The following is a 20,093-nucleotide window of genomic DNA, read 5'->3' on the forward strand; positions in this document are numbered from 1 at the left end:
CTCACAGCTGGTTCACCCCAAATCCAAACCCAATGTCTGTAGCACTGTCCAAACAAACACTCCTCGTACTCCAGCAGCTCAGGGTTGTGCCCACTGCCCTGGGTGGGCTGTTCTATGCCCACCGCTCTCTGGTGAAGAACCTTCTCCTGATATCCAGCCTGACCCTCCTTTCTACTCCCACATTTTAGTTAATTTCAGGTTTCACATGCAAAGACTAACATGTTAGAGGCAAAGCTTGCAGAACACAGCAGAAATCAAGTGCTTAGACTCACAACATGAGGCCAAGGAACTTGCAGAAAGAGTGTGGGTACAGAGGCAGCACCCACCTGAGAGGGCGCCGAATGGAAGGCTTATTACCATATAAAGCAGCTAAAGCAAAGTGTTGTTATTAAAACTCAGCACAACGTAAGGACTCACATCAGTCAGTATTTCTTTGACAGTAACTTTATTCCGGGCAGGAGACTTGACAGAGAAGGAATGAAACATTTATAACATTTTTGAACTAAAACACTGAATAAACAAGAACCATTATTTCTTTATAATCTGACTTTAGCAATTCCATGCTCTTCATGTAAGTTCAAAACCGTTCTCCCTGATGAAATATCCCATGTGCACCAACAGCCCTACCAGATACAGAAACACCGCGTGGCTTTGTGGCTAATATTGTGGCACTGACACAAGACTTAGGAAGATCTGGATGGCAGAGGTGAATGAGGCACGTTCCTTTATTCCCAGCAGTCATTACTACACGTTATGCTTAAGGCTGGGAACAAGCAAACAGCACAATTCCAACAACGTTTTGTATAACAATGCAGCTAAATGTTACAACACAAAGTAGGAGGCTACGTATGATATATTCGGATATGCTGCTTGTCCAGCTTTCAGTGTAACCAACAGGCTGACAGCTTTTCCCTCTGCACTGCACTCACTGCAAGTTGCTCAGTCAGGTTAATCCTTACTGAAAAAGAACATCCTTTGCTTGAGTAAAGGCTACAAGAGTGCTGCCAATATACCACCATTTTGCAGTTTTCCCACCTCGCTAAGCTAAAAGTAGCAGAAGTCATTCTGAAGGTCAAGATTATTAGCTTTTTTCCCCCACAAAATACAGGCTTTTATTCAGGACAGGAGGAGTTGTGGCAAACAAAAAACAAACAAACAAACCAAAAACCTTACATTTTCTAACACTTTTGCTGGACTGACCAAGACTGAACATCACAAGCAAGAAAACAGGGCTGGGCTGATGGGGGTTCAGGTATACGCAGGCCTAGTATTCATCCTGTATCACTTTGAGCACGTGGAGTGGTCCCCACCATTAACAGAGAGAGGCCTCAGCAGCGTGCTCTCATGACTTGTCTCCTTTCATTGGAACTGTGTGTATGGAACAGACTACATAAGCTGCCTACATAGGTCTAGGGATGCTTAGGATAGGTTCAGGCTATTTCCTCTTGAATTGATTATTCAGCAAAAAATAAAAATAAAAATAAATTAAATGCTATCTAGATATAAATACAGATATTTATTTCCACCAAAAGAAACAACCACCTTTCCAGTTTCTAACACAAATATACATATTTCCCTTTCTACTTACCCAAACACAACATCAGCATGTGGTTTCGAATTGGAATGGTCATTGCTACGCATTAATATTGCTGCTACGGAAGCAGTTACATACAGTTTGCTGTTAGCACTTGTTCTTAACAAGTGCCTGGCGTAGCTGGTCACGTTCGTGGCACATGCAAGTCTTACACACATGCTTTCTTAATGCATAGACACTTCTGGTCCTTTTTGCCTCGTGGACTCAGTAAAAGCCAACAGTGACCAGAGCTCCTCCGGGTTCCCCATAGCACTGAGCCAGCAGCTTACTTTGGGGAGCAGTTTCCTGAGTCCCGTGTGTTCTCGTGGAAAGAACTGAGAAGGCCAGGCTGTGTTACTGACCTCCGTCCCACAGCAGGTGCCCCTCATGAGGCATGCAGATCCCCCACTGAGGGGATCATTGGCACACTTCTCTCCTTCTAAGCAGCCAGATGAACCACACCTGCTCTGATCCCTTCAGACGTCTCATCAATTTCAGACCGGCCCGATCCATTCATAAGATGAGTTCAGATGAGGTTTCCCAAAAGCTGAGCGTTTCTGTACAGTTCTGTGGGAACTGTGCTGTTTTCACAGCACATTTCAGCTTTGAAGGTGCTCATCCAAAAATGCAGCTATAAAAGACGTTCTCCCACAGCACTGTAACCGTCTCACCTACATCTCACCTACTCATCTTCTGTGGAAAGAGGTGAAAGAACAGCCAAACACTATGACCAAAATGAACCATTTGCTGATAGCTGAATCCTGGTGCTGCTTTCCAGTGCAGAAACGATGACCTTCCTTTGCCTAGAACCCACTCATTCATTTTCTCCTTCAAACTGAATGGTTTTTAGCAGTCTGACATAAGGCCTCATTCTCGCCCAGTAGTCTGAGGGCCTAATTTACAGCAACTGATGTACTCTTCACATCAAAAGTGAAGACACTGAAATGAAGAATTGAAGCCTGAACGTATCAATTCGCTCCAAATTTACTTCTTTTTTTCCCCCCAGAGTTATTAAAACAGCTACAAAAATTAAGTCAAATGCATAGATACTGTTTCCTTAAACTCTGCTACTGGCATCTCGCTAATACTTTTTCCACTATGAAACCAGCTTTGTAATTCTCAATACTGCCTTACATTTGCATTTGGATCTTCTGTTCCCGACAACAGCAAAAACAGAACCTGATGTTTCTCCTTGTTAGCCATTAGGAAACACTTAAGGAAATTGAAGAGAGGTAGGTCCACATTCTACTTCATAGAGAACAACACCAAGAGGTAACTTTGAAGCAGGACAAACAAGCACTGTCAGAAAACCAATCTACTGATTATCCTTTACAAAACAAGAAGATTACCCAGCTTTGGTAAAAGCAAAAGAATGGGAGTGGAAAGCCGGACAGCGGACCAACGAGAACCTTGTGAAATTCAAATAATAAATATGAGAAAGAAAAGCTTCCCACTGACTTGGGACTTCCAGCAGTCTCTCAGTGGCTGCAAAGGAGAGGTCAGGCTGTTGCTCACTCATTCCTTTGGTGTACAAAGCAAACGAGTGCACAACAGCAGCAGTGTGGCATCAAGACGCGGCATCGCCGCAATTAAACAATCTCACTTAGCACATAAGCTTTAGCAAACAACGAATGCCCCCTTCCTCGCTCTTCTCTTCCAACACAATATTGCACCACTTTGCTTTTTTTTTTTTTCCTAAAAACTCGTTTTTATAAAAAAAAGTTGAATCCAATGAAGGAAAAGTTACGGTTTAAAAAAGTTTGTTATAAAAACGTATCGTATCAAAATGCCAAGATCCCTAAAGCCATATATACAAAAGGTGTCAGATCTATGAAAATAATTGGACCCAATTATATAACAAAAGTTCGTACAAAAAAAAAAAAAGGTACAAGATTGCATTGAAATTAATACAAATGAAAGTTAAAAAACAAAAGCAAAGTAACCTTCAGAAAGGTCTCGACCGTAGAAGATTTGCTTCTCTTAAATTTACAAGTCTATGGAACAGTAGAAAACTGTCACGTGTCTGTCTCCACTTGGGAAACAGGCGCTGCTGGGAGAGCATTGCAGGCGTCACCGCTGAGCTCCGTACTTCGCAGACCAGTCAATGCGGCCGTGGATCGGCTGAGTTGGGGGTGGGAGCCGCGTTACCCCAGGGGTGCTTTTGGAAGGTGAATTGAATGGTGGCCGTCCAAGATGGGGTCTCGCTGACGTCAGAGAAGCATAATCTAAGGGAGGAAAAGAAACTCCAAGAGGTTAAGGTTAATCGAGTGGTTGTCCACGCTAAAAGACAACTGGATGCAGATGTAGATATTCACTTCTTCGGGAAACAAGCCTCCTTTTTTAATAGGATTTGCTGATGTGAAACAACACGTGATCTAAACCTTAAAACCCTGTTATACAAGAAGCACCTTGGATTGGTAAGTGTGAATTCCGTGCCAGGTCTCACATCAGACTCTAGGTTCCATTGCAATGTCCTTATTGGTTAACAGCTGTGGTTAAAACACATAGTTCACGAACTAAATAAAAATAACCCTTCTGTTTACAAAGTTCTGCAAGGCTCCGAGCAGTAGTTCCAGTCACCCAAATAACTATAAATAAAGCACAAATCTATAACATAATGCTGCATATACACAGAATAACCAAAGTAACGAGCAAGGGACCAAGATGATGGTGGCACCACACTTACTTGAAGATGGATCTGCAATTGGTGCTAACTGAACCCTCTGCCCCGCACAGCCTACTTCCTTCTTCAGAAATGAAGGGATATAACCACCAGTTAGACCACTTGATCCTATGGGACCTGAAGGAAAAAGCAAGGAACGGCTGTGGTCAGTGCAGTAGATCTCCTGCACGGGTAACAAAGGTGCAAAGTGATGGGCCATACTTGAGATGAAAGCTGATCAGGGACTGATGGAAACAAGAACTTTACCAAAGATACTTAAAGTCCACAGATCCTCTATATGCCTCCGTTTATCCCAATAAACTGGGATAGACTCACGTACCAAACATGGCAACTTACTACCAAACTTGTCTCTACCATAAGAGAGAACAGCTTTGACTGACCTTTTGGATAACCTTTGTCCCTTTTGAAAGAAAACAGTTTTAAATAAAATCATCTAGTCATACTACAGCTGTATGCTAAAGAAGTCAGCACGGACAGACTGAAAGCACATATTCCTGTAACACAATAGAGCAGCAGAGCAGTGGAAAACACACTGTGGGAAATGATGGCAATGAGAAGGGGAAAACCTAATGACTTCCTATGAAGCTACCAAAAAAAAATCAAACCAAATAAAAAAGTAGTAGAGGAGCCAGGAAGGAGCCTGGCTGTGTACATGAAGGTTCTCATGTAGTTTAGCCATTTACATTCAGCCATGTAGCTCATTACCAGGCTTAATAAAAGGAACAGGCACACTAGCATGATCTTTGGAGATGGCAATGTAGTAGCAATGGGTGACCCCAAAACACAGCTATGTGGAACTGTGGGGCCATCTTACCTGAATTTATCCTGTTAATACTTCCTCCCAAAACTGAAGCTTTTCCAGGCAAACTAGAACTGGGCCAGGGATTAGATGGAACTTCCTTGCTTGAAGTGGAGACTACATTATTTCTTGTGTTTACTCCTATCACAAAAAAAGTAACAATTACCACACTGAAAATCTTATTACACAGACTTGCACGCATTCCATCTGATGCACAATTTTGAAGTAACTATTAAGTTCAGTGAACTCAACCAAAACCTTTTCAACCTACCATGCCTCTGGGTTACTTCCCATCCTCTCATGAGAGGCCACAAACCCAACTCCTGAAATTATACTTGTGTAAAGAGTCCCATTAGTGTCAACGGCTGTTTATGCCAAGGGCAGGATCCTTACCATTGAGGCCACAAATTCTGTGCTTCACACCAAACACATTATACAGTTTTTAGCAGCCACACTCCCCAATCCTTTACTTCACCCTACTTCAGTGCTAGTCTCAGTATAACTGGAGGTTGCTATACTGACACGCATCTCCTCTACAGAGACAGGTTTTGGATTCTATAAAATCCCAAGCTACGGCAAAGCATATTCACATTATCAGCTAGCTTCTGTCATTTGTGGTATTACATATCCACAAGGCAAGTTCAGGGCACTATTCTTTCCAGCCTAGAAGATCAGCCTTATTCTTCTTAGGGAAACAGGGAACAGCCTGGCACATTATTACGCATTTTTTAATACACTTTGAAATACAGAAGAGCATCTGGCTGTAGGAAAGAATGCCAACATCCCCTTCACATAAACTGCATCCATCTCGGTTGCTAGACTGTTAGAGTGTAGTTTGCATTATAGCCATCTGCAAAAGCAAGAAAGCTCCTCCTCCCTTTTCTTTAAGCAGTAGCCCCAACTCCACAAGCTCAAAGAATGAAGAATAATGTATCTGTGACTATTTCATACTGTTGCTGGAATCACAGGAGGAAAAAGGAATTAGTATTTTTTTTACTAACCAGGTAGATACCTAGAATGTCTCAGGTAGTGCTGCTTTGCGGCAGAAACATGCAGTGTGGGAGTATCCTGCCGAGGGAAGATAGCATGGGATGGCGCACTGCTGCCAGAGCCAACTGCATCCAAGGGCTTCAGGTCCAGAATGCTTTCAAATCTATAACCCAAAAATCGCTACACTTAGTCCAATACTTATAGCATATGTTTATCCAACAGCATATGTTTATCCAACACTCTCCTCCATCTCATCTCCAGGAATCATTTCCTCACTGTGTTCGCTACAGCATAAACACACAGACAACAGGGAATATATTCAGCCTGATGCCATATGAGAGCTCCTGAAAATCTGGCCCGTGCTTGTAGCTCCCTTATAAATGGTTTCATCAGTTTTTATATCTCTCTTAAGTTTTTCTCTACTGCCTTTAATCCATGGAAAATGCAGCTTCAAGTAATGCAAAACATGTAAAATACAATGGAACGGTTCACAGGGCAAACAGAAAACACATATTAAAAGACTAACCTGGGAATACTTAAATTAAGCATTATTTTCAGCAGGGAAAAACGAGCAAGGAATTGCTGAGAGACGTGCACTGTTCATAAAAGAAGATGTTGCAACTGAAAGGTCAGCACTCAACAAGAAGCCATGACAAAGTAATAGACAGGAAAACCGCATGTCCTTGACTGGCACGGATATGTTTCTAGATCCATAGAAAGCATACAGAGCAACATTATGGAGAAAAAAAAACAAAAGGGAGAAAAACAAAAAATGATTGAAATGTATGGAAATAAGTTCAAATATAACAAAACCCAACTTACCTACAAATAGTTTCATCATTCTGCCTCTTTTTGTTTTTCAAGTCCACCCTCGTGACAGAAGAGCTGAAATCAAGATCTTCCAAGTCATCCCACTCTTCGGAATTCTTCACTGGCCTAGCAAGATGTCCCCACCTTCTCCTAGCTTTTGGTTTAAGTTCACCATTTATGTTCTCGGTCCCAGTAGATGCTTTCTATTACAATGATTGGAAAGCAAAACAAAACAAAACCCCACACATTTACAACACGAACCAGGTGAGAAGACTAAAGTGTTTTTTTTTCCTGTCTTAAAGGACAGGACTGGTACCAGAGCTGAAGCAGAAATCTAGCCTTCATTAAGCTTGCTAAGAACACAGTCTGTAGTGTATAGACATCACTACTTATCTTCTCCTTTTTATCCTACATCACAATATCTTACACTGACAGAAGAATAAATTCCTTAGGTCCCATTTCAAATTCTACTCATCTTTCATGACACAGCTTCAGAAAAACTAGCTCACTCTTGATTTTTATTTCTTGATCCATCTTGGGAGTACCAAACCACAATTACCTTCATGTTTTCACAAGCCTGTACCTAGACATTTATAAATGTACTTGTGGCACAGTGCAGATAAAAAATTGTGTCTCCTCAGCCACTTAACTGCATTTGTACAATTGAACTTTGTGCAAATCAGTACGTGGCCACTATAGACAGCCTTAAGTAAAGACCAATTGCTTGCAAGAAGCATTTACCCTTCTTTAGTCACCTAACCAGCCTTCTTTCATGAGAAGACATGGCAGGTTCTTGTTCTGAAAAAGAACCTTTGTCTTCCACGGCAAGTACAGAAGCTTAAACAGACTAGCTGTCCTGGTCATGTAATCTGGAAGACTCAAATGGACTAAAGTAACACCTCACCATCTCAATTCAGTACCATTTAGTTCAGTACTTTTTTCTACGGAATCAAACCCATTAATATTCCGACTCCTGTGCATCATTTCAGTCAGGTAAAATCACCCTTCAAATATGCTATTCCACAAAGGGAAACATAAAATGCTCTGAAATGAGAAATCAACTTGCTCGTTTTATAGCAATCAGATTTAGATTTCAACATACTAACTTCTAGTTTACAATAGATATTAACTGCTGCTGTTTTTTCCACCTTTCCTACACTTTTAGCACAGTATCTTACGCAAGACAACAAGTAAAAAACTAAACATAATTAAAGAAAATCTATATGCTAGATGAACCTTTACCTGCTGAGGAACCTTATTGTGAATTGCAGGCAGAAGAACCTGGTTCGACTTGTCCTCCTGTAAATATTTGCTGTGATCAGTCCCAGAGTTGTCTGTCTTACATGGATAGACCAAATGTTGAGAAGTTTGGCTTTGCTGAAACGACCGTGAAGAAATGCGGGCATGGGGTTTGGAAGGAGGTTGTGCTGGAGGAACAGGCTTAATATGCAGAGATGATTTATCATGGAGTTCCTTTTGTCTTGTCAGCTCCTGAAGGCCTAAAGCATGTCCAACCTGGAAGTATGGATATCGTAGCGCCTAAAACATAATGAAGATGTTAGGAGACAACTTAGGAATCTACAGTTTTTAACTTACTCTTGCTCTATGGGACAGCACAAATTTTATTTCACTTTTTTGGGAGTAGCTCCTGTCTAAACACCAGGAAATACTTTACTGTGAGAGTGACTAAGCACTAGTACAGAGAAGCTATGGAGGAGTCTCCATCCTTGGAGGTACTCAAAAACTGTATGGACACGGCCTGTGCAACCTGTTCTGAGTGGCCTTGCTGAGCAGGAAGGTTGGAGCAGATGGACTAAGAGGCCCCTCCCAACCTCAGCCACTCTGTGATTCTGTCACACATATCAACAGCAATGAAAGTACAGCACCACAGCCTTCAGCCACACATCCTGCCTTTATAATTCACTGTGACTGGGTTATACTTCATGTAGGTGTACATACACAGCAATCACGCATTTGATCATTGAGGACACACCTCAAGATACTGATGCTGCATGCAACAGATTAATAACTTCTCTTTGTCTCGGGAATTGTTCTTGGCTTCTGCTCTTTTCCCTTCCAAGAACTGCATTCTTGAGCAACTGCTGAATACCTGTCTATACACAGTGACTTGCAATGGAAACAAGAGTCATATGCAGAAACAAGAAAGAAAACAAAATCAAACCTGGCTAGCTGTTGGCCGCTTTTTGGGGTCCCACTGCAGCATGTCTCTCATCAGTTGCACTGCCTCACTGCTAGCATTAGGTATGAGGGTTTTTAAGTTGTTAGGTACACACTGAGGCCAGCGGAAATTCATGGAGGATGAAAGCTGGTAGCCTTCAGGCCAGTCATTCTGAGAGAACAAAATTTCCAAACAGAAAGAAAATCCAAGTGTAAAATATCATAGTGTCTAAAAGCAATAGCATATATTCTCTGATCAGTTACAGACTGCAACCAGCCATTCAGTGGCCAGCTAAAACACTTCGAAGGTTTCACTAAGAATTTTCACCTCAAAGCTCTAGTGGGAAGTAAGGGCTTTATATTTGATTACGTCATGCACAATGTGAACAGGACACAGGAGTTTGCTATGATTTTTTTATCCTCTTAAAGCATAGCTTGAAATGCAAGAAACAATGAAATTTCAATGTCAAGATAAATCACAGCCCAATTACTTTGTTTGCTACTCAGGAGCCTATTTCTTCTCCTCTACAAATCAGTTTTTACAGTATAACTACATCATGCTTATGTAGTAAGTGTAAAGTCAGGTAAAATTTTATGTCTTGCAGATCATTATTGCTGAGTGAAACGTTACTGCACCTACCTTCTTTGGTGTCCCCAAAACTTGGCAAATTTTGAATATTGTATCAATTTCACTGGCACCTGGGAAGAGAGGCCTCAGTGTGTAAACTTCTGCCATTATACAACCAACGGCCCAAATATCTATCGGAGAGCTATAGCTGGTGGATCTAAGAAGGACTTCAGGAGCCCTGTACCTGTGAGAGAAGAAAAGAGAGAAACAAATCGCAATCATCAACACAACTCAAATCCAAATTCAAAGCCAGTTTATTTAAGCTTTTTTCAGCATAAATACAAGTTTCTCAAAGAGGATGAATCAGAAGCGGTATTATATTCTGCCTAAGCGTTATACTGCTTATTTACGAGCTTCATTTTAAGACCCGCAGATTCCCACAACATCAAGAAATACCTGCACTTACCATCTTGTGGATACATAATCAGTGTAGGGAGGTCTAGATCGGATTTCTCTGGCTAAGCCAAAGTCTGCTATTTTCACAAGTTCTGGTCCCATACAAAGGAGGTTTTCGGGTTTCAGGTCTCTGTGAAAGAATCCTAAAATTCAAATGAAATATAGATGTGCATTGCAATGGCACACACAGTGTTACCTTTACTTTCCACCTACATTGTTTTAATTCTTACTGCTGAAGCTTGAGTAGCACCACACAGAGCTGAATGGTTTTAAGCCCCTCAGTATAATGACTGTTCAACAGCCTATGAAGAACTAATCAACTATTTTATAATAATTCTGAGCACTCAGTCAGGCGACTCTCTTTCAGGTGACTCTTCCTTTAAAAAAATTACAAGTACTATTTTAATGTTAGCTTTATTCTAATTATGACAGAAAGTGTGCAAGGAAGTGATCAAAACTTCCTACTTCAAAGCTTTTTTAAACAATAGAAATTGAAATAGCAGGTGATTTTTGTACTTGTAACCTGTTTTTTTTCCCCATATGAGAAGTTCTTAATAGTCTGCAAGCACTGATACTCGTCATCCTGTCAGGCAGTGGATCTCAGTATATTTTTTTCTTTTTATAAAGCTCTCTGCATTCAGCAAATAATAAACAGAGTAAGATATCCTTTATTGTCAATCTTGTGTGACCTCTGAATCTACCAGGAATATGGCCGTTAGCACCAGACAACTTACAGAAGATGGCTAGCTGCCCATTACAGAATGTGGAAATCTATAGGAAAGAAACTAAGGAAACCTCCAAAATGCAACATCAGGCAGCTATAAAATATGGATACTCGCCCTCTATTTTCTGTAACCCAAAGTTCTAGTTTAATGTCACTTGCAGAATCATAGAATAACTCAGGTTGGAAAAGACCTTACAGATCACGAGTTCAACCATAGCCTAATTATACTACCCTAACTAACATCCCTCCACTAACTCATGTCCCTGAGCACCACATCCAAACAGCTCTAAAACACATCCAGGGATGGTGACTCAACCACCTCCCTGGGCAGCCTATTTCAGTGCTTAATAACCCTTTCCATAAATAAGTGTTTCCTAATATCCAACCTCAACTTACCCTGGGGCAACTTGAGGCCATTTCCCCTTGTCCTGTCAGCAGTGAGAAGAGATCAACCCCACTCTCACTGCAAACACCTTTCAGGTATTTGAAGAGAGCAGTAAGAGAGCACTCTTCTGACCACTCCCTTAGTAATGTATTTGTATTCACTGAAACAAACAAAAGCCCTACACAGAGGTCACCCCCTTCTAACTCAAAGTATTTACAGCTAAAACATAGCTTACCATGTTTATGGATAAATGCAAGCCCTTGCAGGATCTGATACATAATATTCCTAACTGTAGCTTCAGGAAACAGTTTGTTTCTATAAGACAAAAAGAAAAGAAAGAGGAAATGAATGTTAATTATTAGGTTTACATATTAACTTACGCTTTTTATGAACCAAATAGAAAAGGTAATCATGAGTAAAACTCCTAGATACACTCTAAGCACACTCAGGTAGCTTACTGCTACATGAAAACTTGCATGGCATTTTCACAATCTGCTACCAGTGAAAACAAAAGGCTCTTTTCATGATATTTAGCCTAGATCAGCCATAGCAGGCAGTTTAATGATGGCCCCTTTCACCAACAGAAGATTAAGTAGCTCTGTATCCGCTGCCTCTGCACATCAGGGAACACCGTACAGATGGTTTGGGAGGAAGGGGAGGGGAAAAAAATTACGTCAGTGACAACCTTAATGAGAAAGACCATAAGAGTGAAAGAAGATGGTCGGCGCCTTACTGAATTTCCTGAGCTTGCTTCCTCTAAAAATTGATCATCACATATTTTGGAAGTGAGATCTGCTCCTACAGCCAACGTAGTTCCCCTACAGTCCCTTCACATAGAAATAGTACCTCAAACTAAGATGTAAGAAGATAAACCTGATCAATCGGATCCTTATGAATGAGATGTCTGACCAGTCTGAGAGCTGCCTAAACTGAAGAGAACGTGATGTGTTGCATACTTCCACACATCTGCCTTTTTGGTTTTCATAAGGAGGTAGACTATATTCAGCATGTCTATGAATTTCTGTGATAATGCCTAGAGATCACTGGTCTGGATGTTAGGAGCTAGAATTATTTTCTTAAGGTTGGTTATTTCATTCAATTAAAGATCAGCATCTACATCTATATGCACAATTTAGTGAAAGTTGTTCTATACCTGCGCATGCAAAGTATTTCTACCTTTAAAAAGGTATTTTATTAAGTATTTGTGAAATATTCACAGATATATTATAATAATAACCTTACTTGGCTACATAAGTAAGATTACAGCCCTCTCATTGGGTTATTTTAAAGTCCATAAAATGAAAATGGCATCTACAGAATGATTCAAAGCGGAAAGCTATTTTTACCCCAAATTATCCTCTGGAAAATTCCATCATGGCCTAAAGGGTAAAATTAAGACTTTGGTAAAGAGATAGAAGATTTTTCTGAGAAAACTGACAGACAAAATAGTCTGTTGGATATGTCAGGCAAAAAAAGAAAGAAGAAAGAAAAAAGAAAGGAGGAAAGAAGATTCCTAGAAGCAATCCACAATTAGGCCATTCACAGTTACTATTTCAATCGCTTATTATTTATTTATTTGAGAAAGCCAAATCAGAAGGGTAGGAAGTACCTGTCTCTAAATTATTGCCAGTTGGAGTACTTATCTAGAAATCAGAAGTTCAATGCCTCTTCAGCCTGAAGGACATTAAAAGTCCACAGTTCCTAATTTTCAAAAGAGTATCCATTTTATCTACCAGGCTAATCTGAGAAGAGACACTGGAAACTCTCCTTAAACTGTCTGAGAAATGCTCAAAGGGGACAGACAGAACTCCTGCTGTATCACACAGACTTAAGCCATGGTGATCTGAGCATAAGCAAAATCCCAAGTCCTCTGAAAAACAGCACAAGTGTTAAAAGTAAGCTGGATGAACACATTACACAAGTGATTAGGAGTGGGTGATGCTCTTACATACCTTTCTTTCATTAACTGATAAAGATTTTCCTTCATGTACTCAAACACAAAATAGAGATGATCATTTTCCCTGATAACTTCTTTCAGCTTTACTACGTTGGCATGGTTTAGCTTCTTCAAAGACTGGAAGCAGAAAACACAAACAGGATTTTACAAGGGTCTTACTCAAGCAGAAACAAAAAGATGATTTCACTGATACAAGAGATTTAGCTCCAAAACTTTAACATTTTAAATAATCAGGCAGCTATGAGATCAAAGACCAGTTTTTCAAATATTGTTACCTGAATTGTATACACATCTCAATCAGTATAATGCATGGCTGGTCAACCATAGACCAGCTGCCTGCCTGGCAGCACGGCAGGTACCAAAACAATGATATTTTCTCTATATGTAGCTTCCCACTGACAGAATTTGCAGCACCGGAACTGATGACAGCCAGGTTAGACTCAGAACTAAGTATAACCCTGGGAATCATTGTTGGTTCTCTTCTCTCTTCTTTCTAGATTTTCTGTTGGACACTCTTTCTTGCAGTAGCAACACAGTTGTACTAGAAGAAAACGGATCACACTGCAAGAGTGACCCAGGTATGTCTGCAACAGTCTGCAAAGCCTAGAAATTGAGGGAGACCATAAAAACATATCCTTCACACTTTGCTAGCGTCAGAATTTCATGCTACATAACTGTCTCCAAACCAATTACCCAGACAAAAGCAGCTGCATGAACAAAGGTTACAGTTAAGTGAAGACCAGGTGTTCTCTAGCTCCACAAAACACACCACCCAACTCCAGGTTTTATGATAAGAAAGCTATCTCACTCACTCACCATCATCAGTGGAAGCAGCTCTGTACAACCCTATGCATTTTCTTCTTAAAACTATGGTACCTGTCTGACATTACCGTCACCCCACTCAAATGCAAAGGGACAGGAAACAACTGTAGCAACATCCACAGCAATTTTGTGGGAGACTTTGCCAAAAGAGGTAGAAATGTGTCGGGGATCTTTTAATTTAAGTCAGCCATTGAATGAAGCACGTACCTTAACTTCTCGAAGGTTCATGCATTCCTCCCAGGAATAAAACTTTCTCTTCATTCTACAACAGTAGAGGGAAAAACAATTAATACGTGGTCAAAATCAGCAGTAGTCTTAGATCTAGAAGTCTCATTACGGCTCAGGAGTTCAAATCCACCTTCTAAACATAAGGGGTTATCTCCATTGTCAAAAAACTTTGAATTTTTAGACAAAGTACATTCTAGTAGAATTTTAAAGCAACAGCATTATGTGGGATGCCCTATTTTGCATATGTATCCTTTGCAGAGATGTAAGAGCCTTCAGCAAGTGAGAATATATCATTTCTTTCTAGTATTCTTTCTCTGGTGGAGAAGAAGATACTGATAAAAAGAATAAGGGCAACAACAGTCATGACTGAGTCAGACTAAGTTCTGAAACAAACCTACTGAAAATCAAGTTACATCATGTCATGGGCTTTCCAATTTCATCATATCCTATTTGTTCCTCTCCTGTCTATTTTGATTTCTTTGTGATTTTCACACATATAATTTCCCCTATGCATTTTATTTCTTTATTTTTCAGTGTCCACCGCTCCCTTGATAGTTTCCTATACCACACCAATTGCTTTTCCAATTTTGCCCTTCCTTCCAAGCTCACAAGCAACTCTGCTTCAACAGGAACGAATCGCACGACAGATCTTTTCTATCCTAATCCAAACTACAGCTGTGGAAATTACTAATGTGTAAAGCACGGTCTTACATGCTCAAACATTTTGATTGTGAATCAGCTCTTTCACATAACAATACTTTCAGAAGCCCAGAATGAAAGCAGTATGTGTACATACACAAAACAGCACAGATTATTATTAGTCTGGATTTCAGAGGGAGTGAGGAGCCCTTTGAAGATCCAAGTCTTTGTCAGAATTCAGTAAGAATCCATTACTTATTATTATTGCAGCGATTTTCCAGTTTGAAATCGGTTCTTAGGATATTTTCAGTATACTGATGTGGTCTCCATTTCTTAAAGAATTTTACATTTTTCTTTGTGTAAGCAGTGTTTTTGCAATTATCATCTTGTCCTGCTAGGCACCAGCTCACTTCTGCTCTTAATAATGGGTTGGCAATCAAATGTAAGAGAACAAACTACTATTTTCTTGTATGTTCTGAAATGTTTGAGTTTCTACCATGCTGCAAAACGAAAATCAAAAGCGTTTCTGGCAATGCTTGGTGCAGGTAAAACATCCTCAGCACAGAGAATTTGCTGAAGCCAACTACTGACTGTTGGTACAAAACAACATTGTGCTGAAAGCTCTTTTGACAACTACACCCCTGGGTCAAGGCTGATACTTCAGGAAAGTAACTGCAGTGCAATGCCTCTTACCACAACCGGGACAAATAAGTCTTTTACAAACCGAGGTCATAACTGAAGCAACAGAGAGAAAAAAAAGAGAAAATCAAGCAGATTTCTCCAAGACTGTTAGGAAAAAACATAAGCTGAAATATTGACAGCACAAAACCATGACATTACTAAAATTAATAGAATAAAAAGTTAATTGCCACATCAGATCTTGTTTTCTTTACCACTGTAGTATCAACAAGATACTGGGAATTAGACCATGAAATGTATGTCCCGTGTATGCAGCAGTGAAGAGATTGCAGATTCCCAAAGCAGCATTGCAGAATAGTCTAAATAATATACCTCCATCTGACAGCATGTAGTAGCTGAGCCCCATTACAATATATCTATGTATTTCAGCCTTTTATTTTCTGCTGGAGCTCAGGAGGATACAAAGAACTTCTTCTGAGGAAGCATATAGAGTTCAGCTGTAAGCATGTATGTCATGTAGCATCTGGAGAGCTCAAGCCAGTGCACGACCAGGTGATGCAGATCACAAAAAAAAACTGGGACCACCCAGCATTAGGTAACAAAGGAGAATACTTACTTTTTAATGGCTATTAGCTCCCCAGATTCAATGCTTCTCCCTAGGAGGACAGAGCCGTAGGTCCCATCACCAAGCTGTCTGATAGTTGTATACCTATTCATGATGAGGATACTTTAGCTGCAAGCGCATTTGAGTCCTTAGTGTTTCTTCTCCGACTGTAACCAGTTCTTTCTGTGGCAGCATAAATACAGAGCACTCAGGACAGTGTCAACAGTTGCAGGAATCATGTTTTCAAGACTTAGCCTTTGGTCTGAAAGCACAGAACATAATCCACTTGATTTCTGTATCCTTCCAAGATTGTTCACTTGCAGACCCCATTCTCTCCTCAAAGAAAGAGTTCTTAGAAGCTATAATCAAATACATGCTTCAGTTCCCCACCAGAAACAGACAGCTTTTATCTGGATATAACAGTTCCCCAAATCCACTCATGCACTGAAGCTAAGGGCTCCTTATGGAAAGCTTGTAGCCAGCCTTGGACATAGTAGTGATGAAAACAGAAGATGAAGCCTCATAGCTTATGTTATAAAACATCATGCTCGCATCAGATAATGCCAAATGCATTTCAGTACAGCACTCCTAAGAATGGATCAGTCAGCAGTGGACACATCACCCATAAAGAAAGATGGTCTATATTCCCTCATTTAACCTAACTGCTACAAACATTTCCCAAACTTTACGTCACTTCAGAACAAATGTGGTTTTTGCATATTCATACATTTGGAACAAAACACAATTCTCCTGCAATCATTGAGTCTGGTCCCTGCTTTCTTTTTCCTCCAGCTCTCAGAAGACAGCAGCGTTCCTGCCATGTGACTTTTGCCTTTTGAAACCTGCATCTCAGCAGAGGCATTCCAAAACCTTGCTTTATTTCACAAAGCCAAACGACTATTGTAAAAGGATTACACTGTTTGAACTCTGTAATCAGTATCAGTTCAGAGCCACGACTCCATATTTGCAGGATGTTGCTAAGATTCTTTGTTTTCAGTTATCTAAGCCTATCAGTCCCAGAACAAACAAACACAAATTGAGAAACAGAGTGACAACACACCCAAGGCCAATTTTACAGATCATGTATGATAAAAGCAAGCTGCTTCAACCTAAAGCATCTTCAAGAATGGCAATGAAGCTGTTGAAGGTTTCCAAAGAGAAGGTAAAGAGGCACTGAGGGACACAGTTCAGTGAGCACAGTGGTGACGGGCTGACAGTTGGATTACATGATCTTAGAGGTCTTTTCCAATCTTTATGATTCCATGATTCTGTGTTCCTGCCTTTGACACCAGGGAGCGTGTAGCACAGGTGAGAGGAGCTGCCCTGCAGCAGGACCAGCTTCTCTCCACACGCTGCCTTGTGGAACCACAACTGAGCAGACTTAGTTGGAGACCCAGCCCCATATTAAGGTCTTCAGTTCTGGACACTTTCTCATTTTATTTGCTTTATAAGCTCCAATTCCAATTACATTGCATTTTATTGTGTTATCTTGCATTCTTCTGTCATATTCAGTAAATTAGTTTTTTTCCCTTAGTTTACTGTCTCTGTTTTGCTTTTAGACCCATCTACCTACCTCCTTCCCTCCTTCCTGGGGCATGGGTCCCCCTATCCCAATTAGTCACTGCACTGGGCCAAAGTGACCCAGAAATCTGCTGACAACACCAGCATAGCATAAACGTGTGTTCAGACCACGTTCACTCAGCATGAACAGCTTTGGTTACTTCAGCTGTCAGCAGCCCTGGTTCCCAACCCATCTCCACCCTGGGAATATTCCTTTAAGCCTCTGCGCCTTTCACAGGCACTGATTTTCATTGAGCCTGTAAGAAGCTCTCTTGGATATTCCAGCTCTGCTGCTGAACATGACCAAGACAACAAAAAGACTGCTGGTACATCAGGGGGAAGGATGGAATCACTAAGGTTGGATAAGACCCATAAGACCACTAGTCTAACCACCAGCCCATCCCCACCATGCCCACTAACCGCATCTCTCAGTGCCACATCTACACAGTTCTCAAACACCTCCAGGTAGGGTGACCCCACCACCTCCCAGGCTGCCCATTGCAACGCCTGGGCATACTATGTCCAGCCCACTCCCCCTGCAGTACTCGCACCCCACCACCGCTCCTCCTTGCTCAGAAAACCCAAACGTGGGGAGCACCCAAGGGCCAACCTAGGCTGGTGCCATGTCCCCCTGCAGACCATGCAGGAAAGGTGGAGAGAGCACAGGTGGTGGCAGCCCTAGGCACCAGGCCCTGGAAGGATGAAGGCTCTGAGTGGATGGAGCAGCACAGGGGCTGCAGGTGGCTTGGTGATGTGTGGCAACCACAGCACAGCCCCCAGCTGGCCCAGCTCACTGCCATCCCCACGGTGAAATTCAGTGACAAACACAGAGGGCATGCAGTGCTGACACCACGCACACAGGGCATAGCACAGCTGTGCACCCACTGCCCCGTGCCCCACACTGTTCGGGCATGTGGGGAACCAATGCATTGGCCGCAAGTGACTGATCCCACACCCAACCATGGCAATAACTCCGTGGGTGTTCGCTTTGACTTACACATCTTTGTTTCAATTTAAAGCAAAGCACAGAGTTCACTTCCCAGGGACTCATGGTGCACAAGGCAGTGACTGTGCCGTGAATCCTGTGGTGAAACGCACTTGGAATCCCAGCCTCACAGCATACCCCAGGCTGCAAGGAACACACAAGGACCGTGAAGTCCAGCTCTCAACTCCACATAGGACCACCCAAAAATTCAAACCCAATGTCTGTCAGCACTGCCCAAACACTCCCCGAACTCCCACAGCTCGGGGCTGGAAGCACAGCCCTGGCAGCCTGTTCCATGCCCACTGCCCTCTGCTGCTGAACCTCTTCCTACCCCCCAGCTGCCCTTCCCCCAACACATCCTCAAGCTGTTCCCTCGGCTCACTGGTCGCTCATTTAGAAAGAAGCTGGTTTAAAAGGCTGTGGGCAGATTACAGAAGGTTTGGGCACCCAGGCCACAAACCTATACTGAGAGTGATATTTTACTCGTTAAACCGAATAATAATTTAAAAAAAAACCCTGAAAAGCAAGCGTTAAACTCCCACAGACATGCGTGACACTGAAGCCAGCTGGAGCTGCGCGTACTTATTTAAAAGCGACTTCTGCTTTAAGGCATCCCTACGCCATCCCACAAGCACACGCATGCAGCCCAGTGACAGGGCTTGGTTCCTGAATGAGGAGAGATGCTCCCAGGCAGGAGAACAGCCCGGCCGCCCAAGCACAAAGCCATCACAAAATGGGTTGTACGCGTCTTCCTCACCACACCACAACAGCTCGGCATGTTTCAGTGCCGCCTGCCCTGAGGCACGCCGTGTATCCGAGCAGCTCTCCCCGCCGCCCCACAACACAAGCGCTGGCACTGCGCCTGGCGGCCCTGGGGCGGCTCTCTCCTCCCAGGCCTGGCGGCTGAAGCCCGTCCCGCAGCGGCCGCCACGTCCCCGCCGGCTGCAGCGGCTCCGTCCCCGAGTAACCGGGCACCTCCTCTGCTCCTAAAAACACTCAGCGCGGCGGGCACGGATAAGGGCGAGGAGGCCGTGCGTAAAGGCACATACGCGTGCGATTTCTTCCTGAGAAAAGCGTTACAAAGATGACTGAGTGGCCTGAATTCTATTTAGAGAACCGGCTGGAGCAGCAGGACGGCAAGCGGAAATCTCGTCCCCGCGCTGGATGGACGTAGAGCCGTGATGGACGCGGAGCCGTGATGGACGCGGAACCGTGACTTCAGCGGCACCGCCGCCACGCAACCCCAGTACCGACTGCTCTCACCCGTAACAGCCGCCTGCCCGCCCCGCCCGGCACGGGCCGATCCCCCAGCGCCCCGCGGTACTTACGCATGGCAAGGCAGCGGCTCCGCGCTCTGACGGCACCGCCGCGCTCCAAGTCGGGGCGAGGCCCGCAGCCCCGCTCGGCGTGCCGGAACTGGCGCCATCCAGCGGAGACGGAGCCTCCCTCGGGATGGCCGCCCGCACGGGACTACGGCTCCCGGCAGCCTCCGC

General features: G+C 42.7%; 2 protein-coding genes across 3 annotated transcripts in view; both read right to left on the reverse strand.

Moving 5' to 3' along the window:
- Positions 1-20,093, reverse strand: part of LOC140249535 (glutathione S-transferase 3) — a 147,067-nt gene that overhangs the window by 7,214 nt on the left and 119,760 nt on the right. The window lies entirely within an intron of this gene.
- Positions 436-20,067, reverse strand: CILK1 (ciliogenesis associated kinase 1). Of its 2 annotated transcripts, none has more exons than XM_072331514.1 (14): positions 19,929-20,067; positions 16,068-16,317; positions 14,153-14,207; positions 13,119-13,240; positions 11,402-11,481; positions 10,068-10,200; positions 9,674-9,845; positions 9,038-9,205; positions 8,098-8,394; positions 6,868-7,058; positions 6,057-6,208; positions 5,071-5,196; positions 4,260-4,373; positions 436-3,798 (listed from the first exon to the last, which is right to left on the reverse strand). In XM_072331514.1, exons 2-14 carry the CDS (start codon positions 16,166-16,168, stop codon positions 3,644-3,646), a joined length of 1,866 nt encoding a protein of 621 aa, XP_072187615.1. In that variant the 5' UTR covers positions 16,169-16,317; positions 19,929-20,067; the 3' UTR covers positions 436-3,643. The 2 variants fall into 2 exon arrangements, with proteins under 2 accessions (XP_072187615.1, XP_072187617.1); XM_072331516.1 differs by having other exon boundaries at positions 16,068-16,238; positions 19,929-20,039.

This window comes from Excalfactoria chinensis, chromosome 3 (genome assembly GCF_039878825.1).
Source record: "Excalfactoria chinensis isolate bCotChi1 chromosome 3, bCotChi1.hap2, whole genome shotgun sequence".
Lineage (NCBI taxonomy): Eukaryota > Metazoa > Chordata > Aves > Galliformes > Phasianidae > Excalfactoria > Excalfactoria chinensis.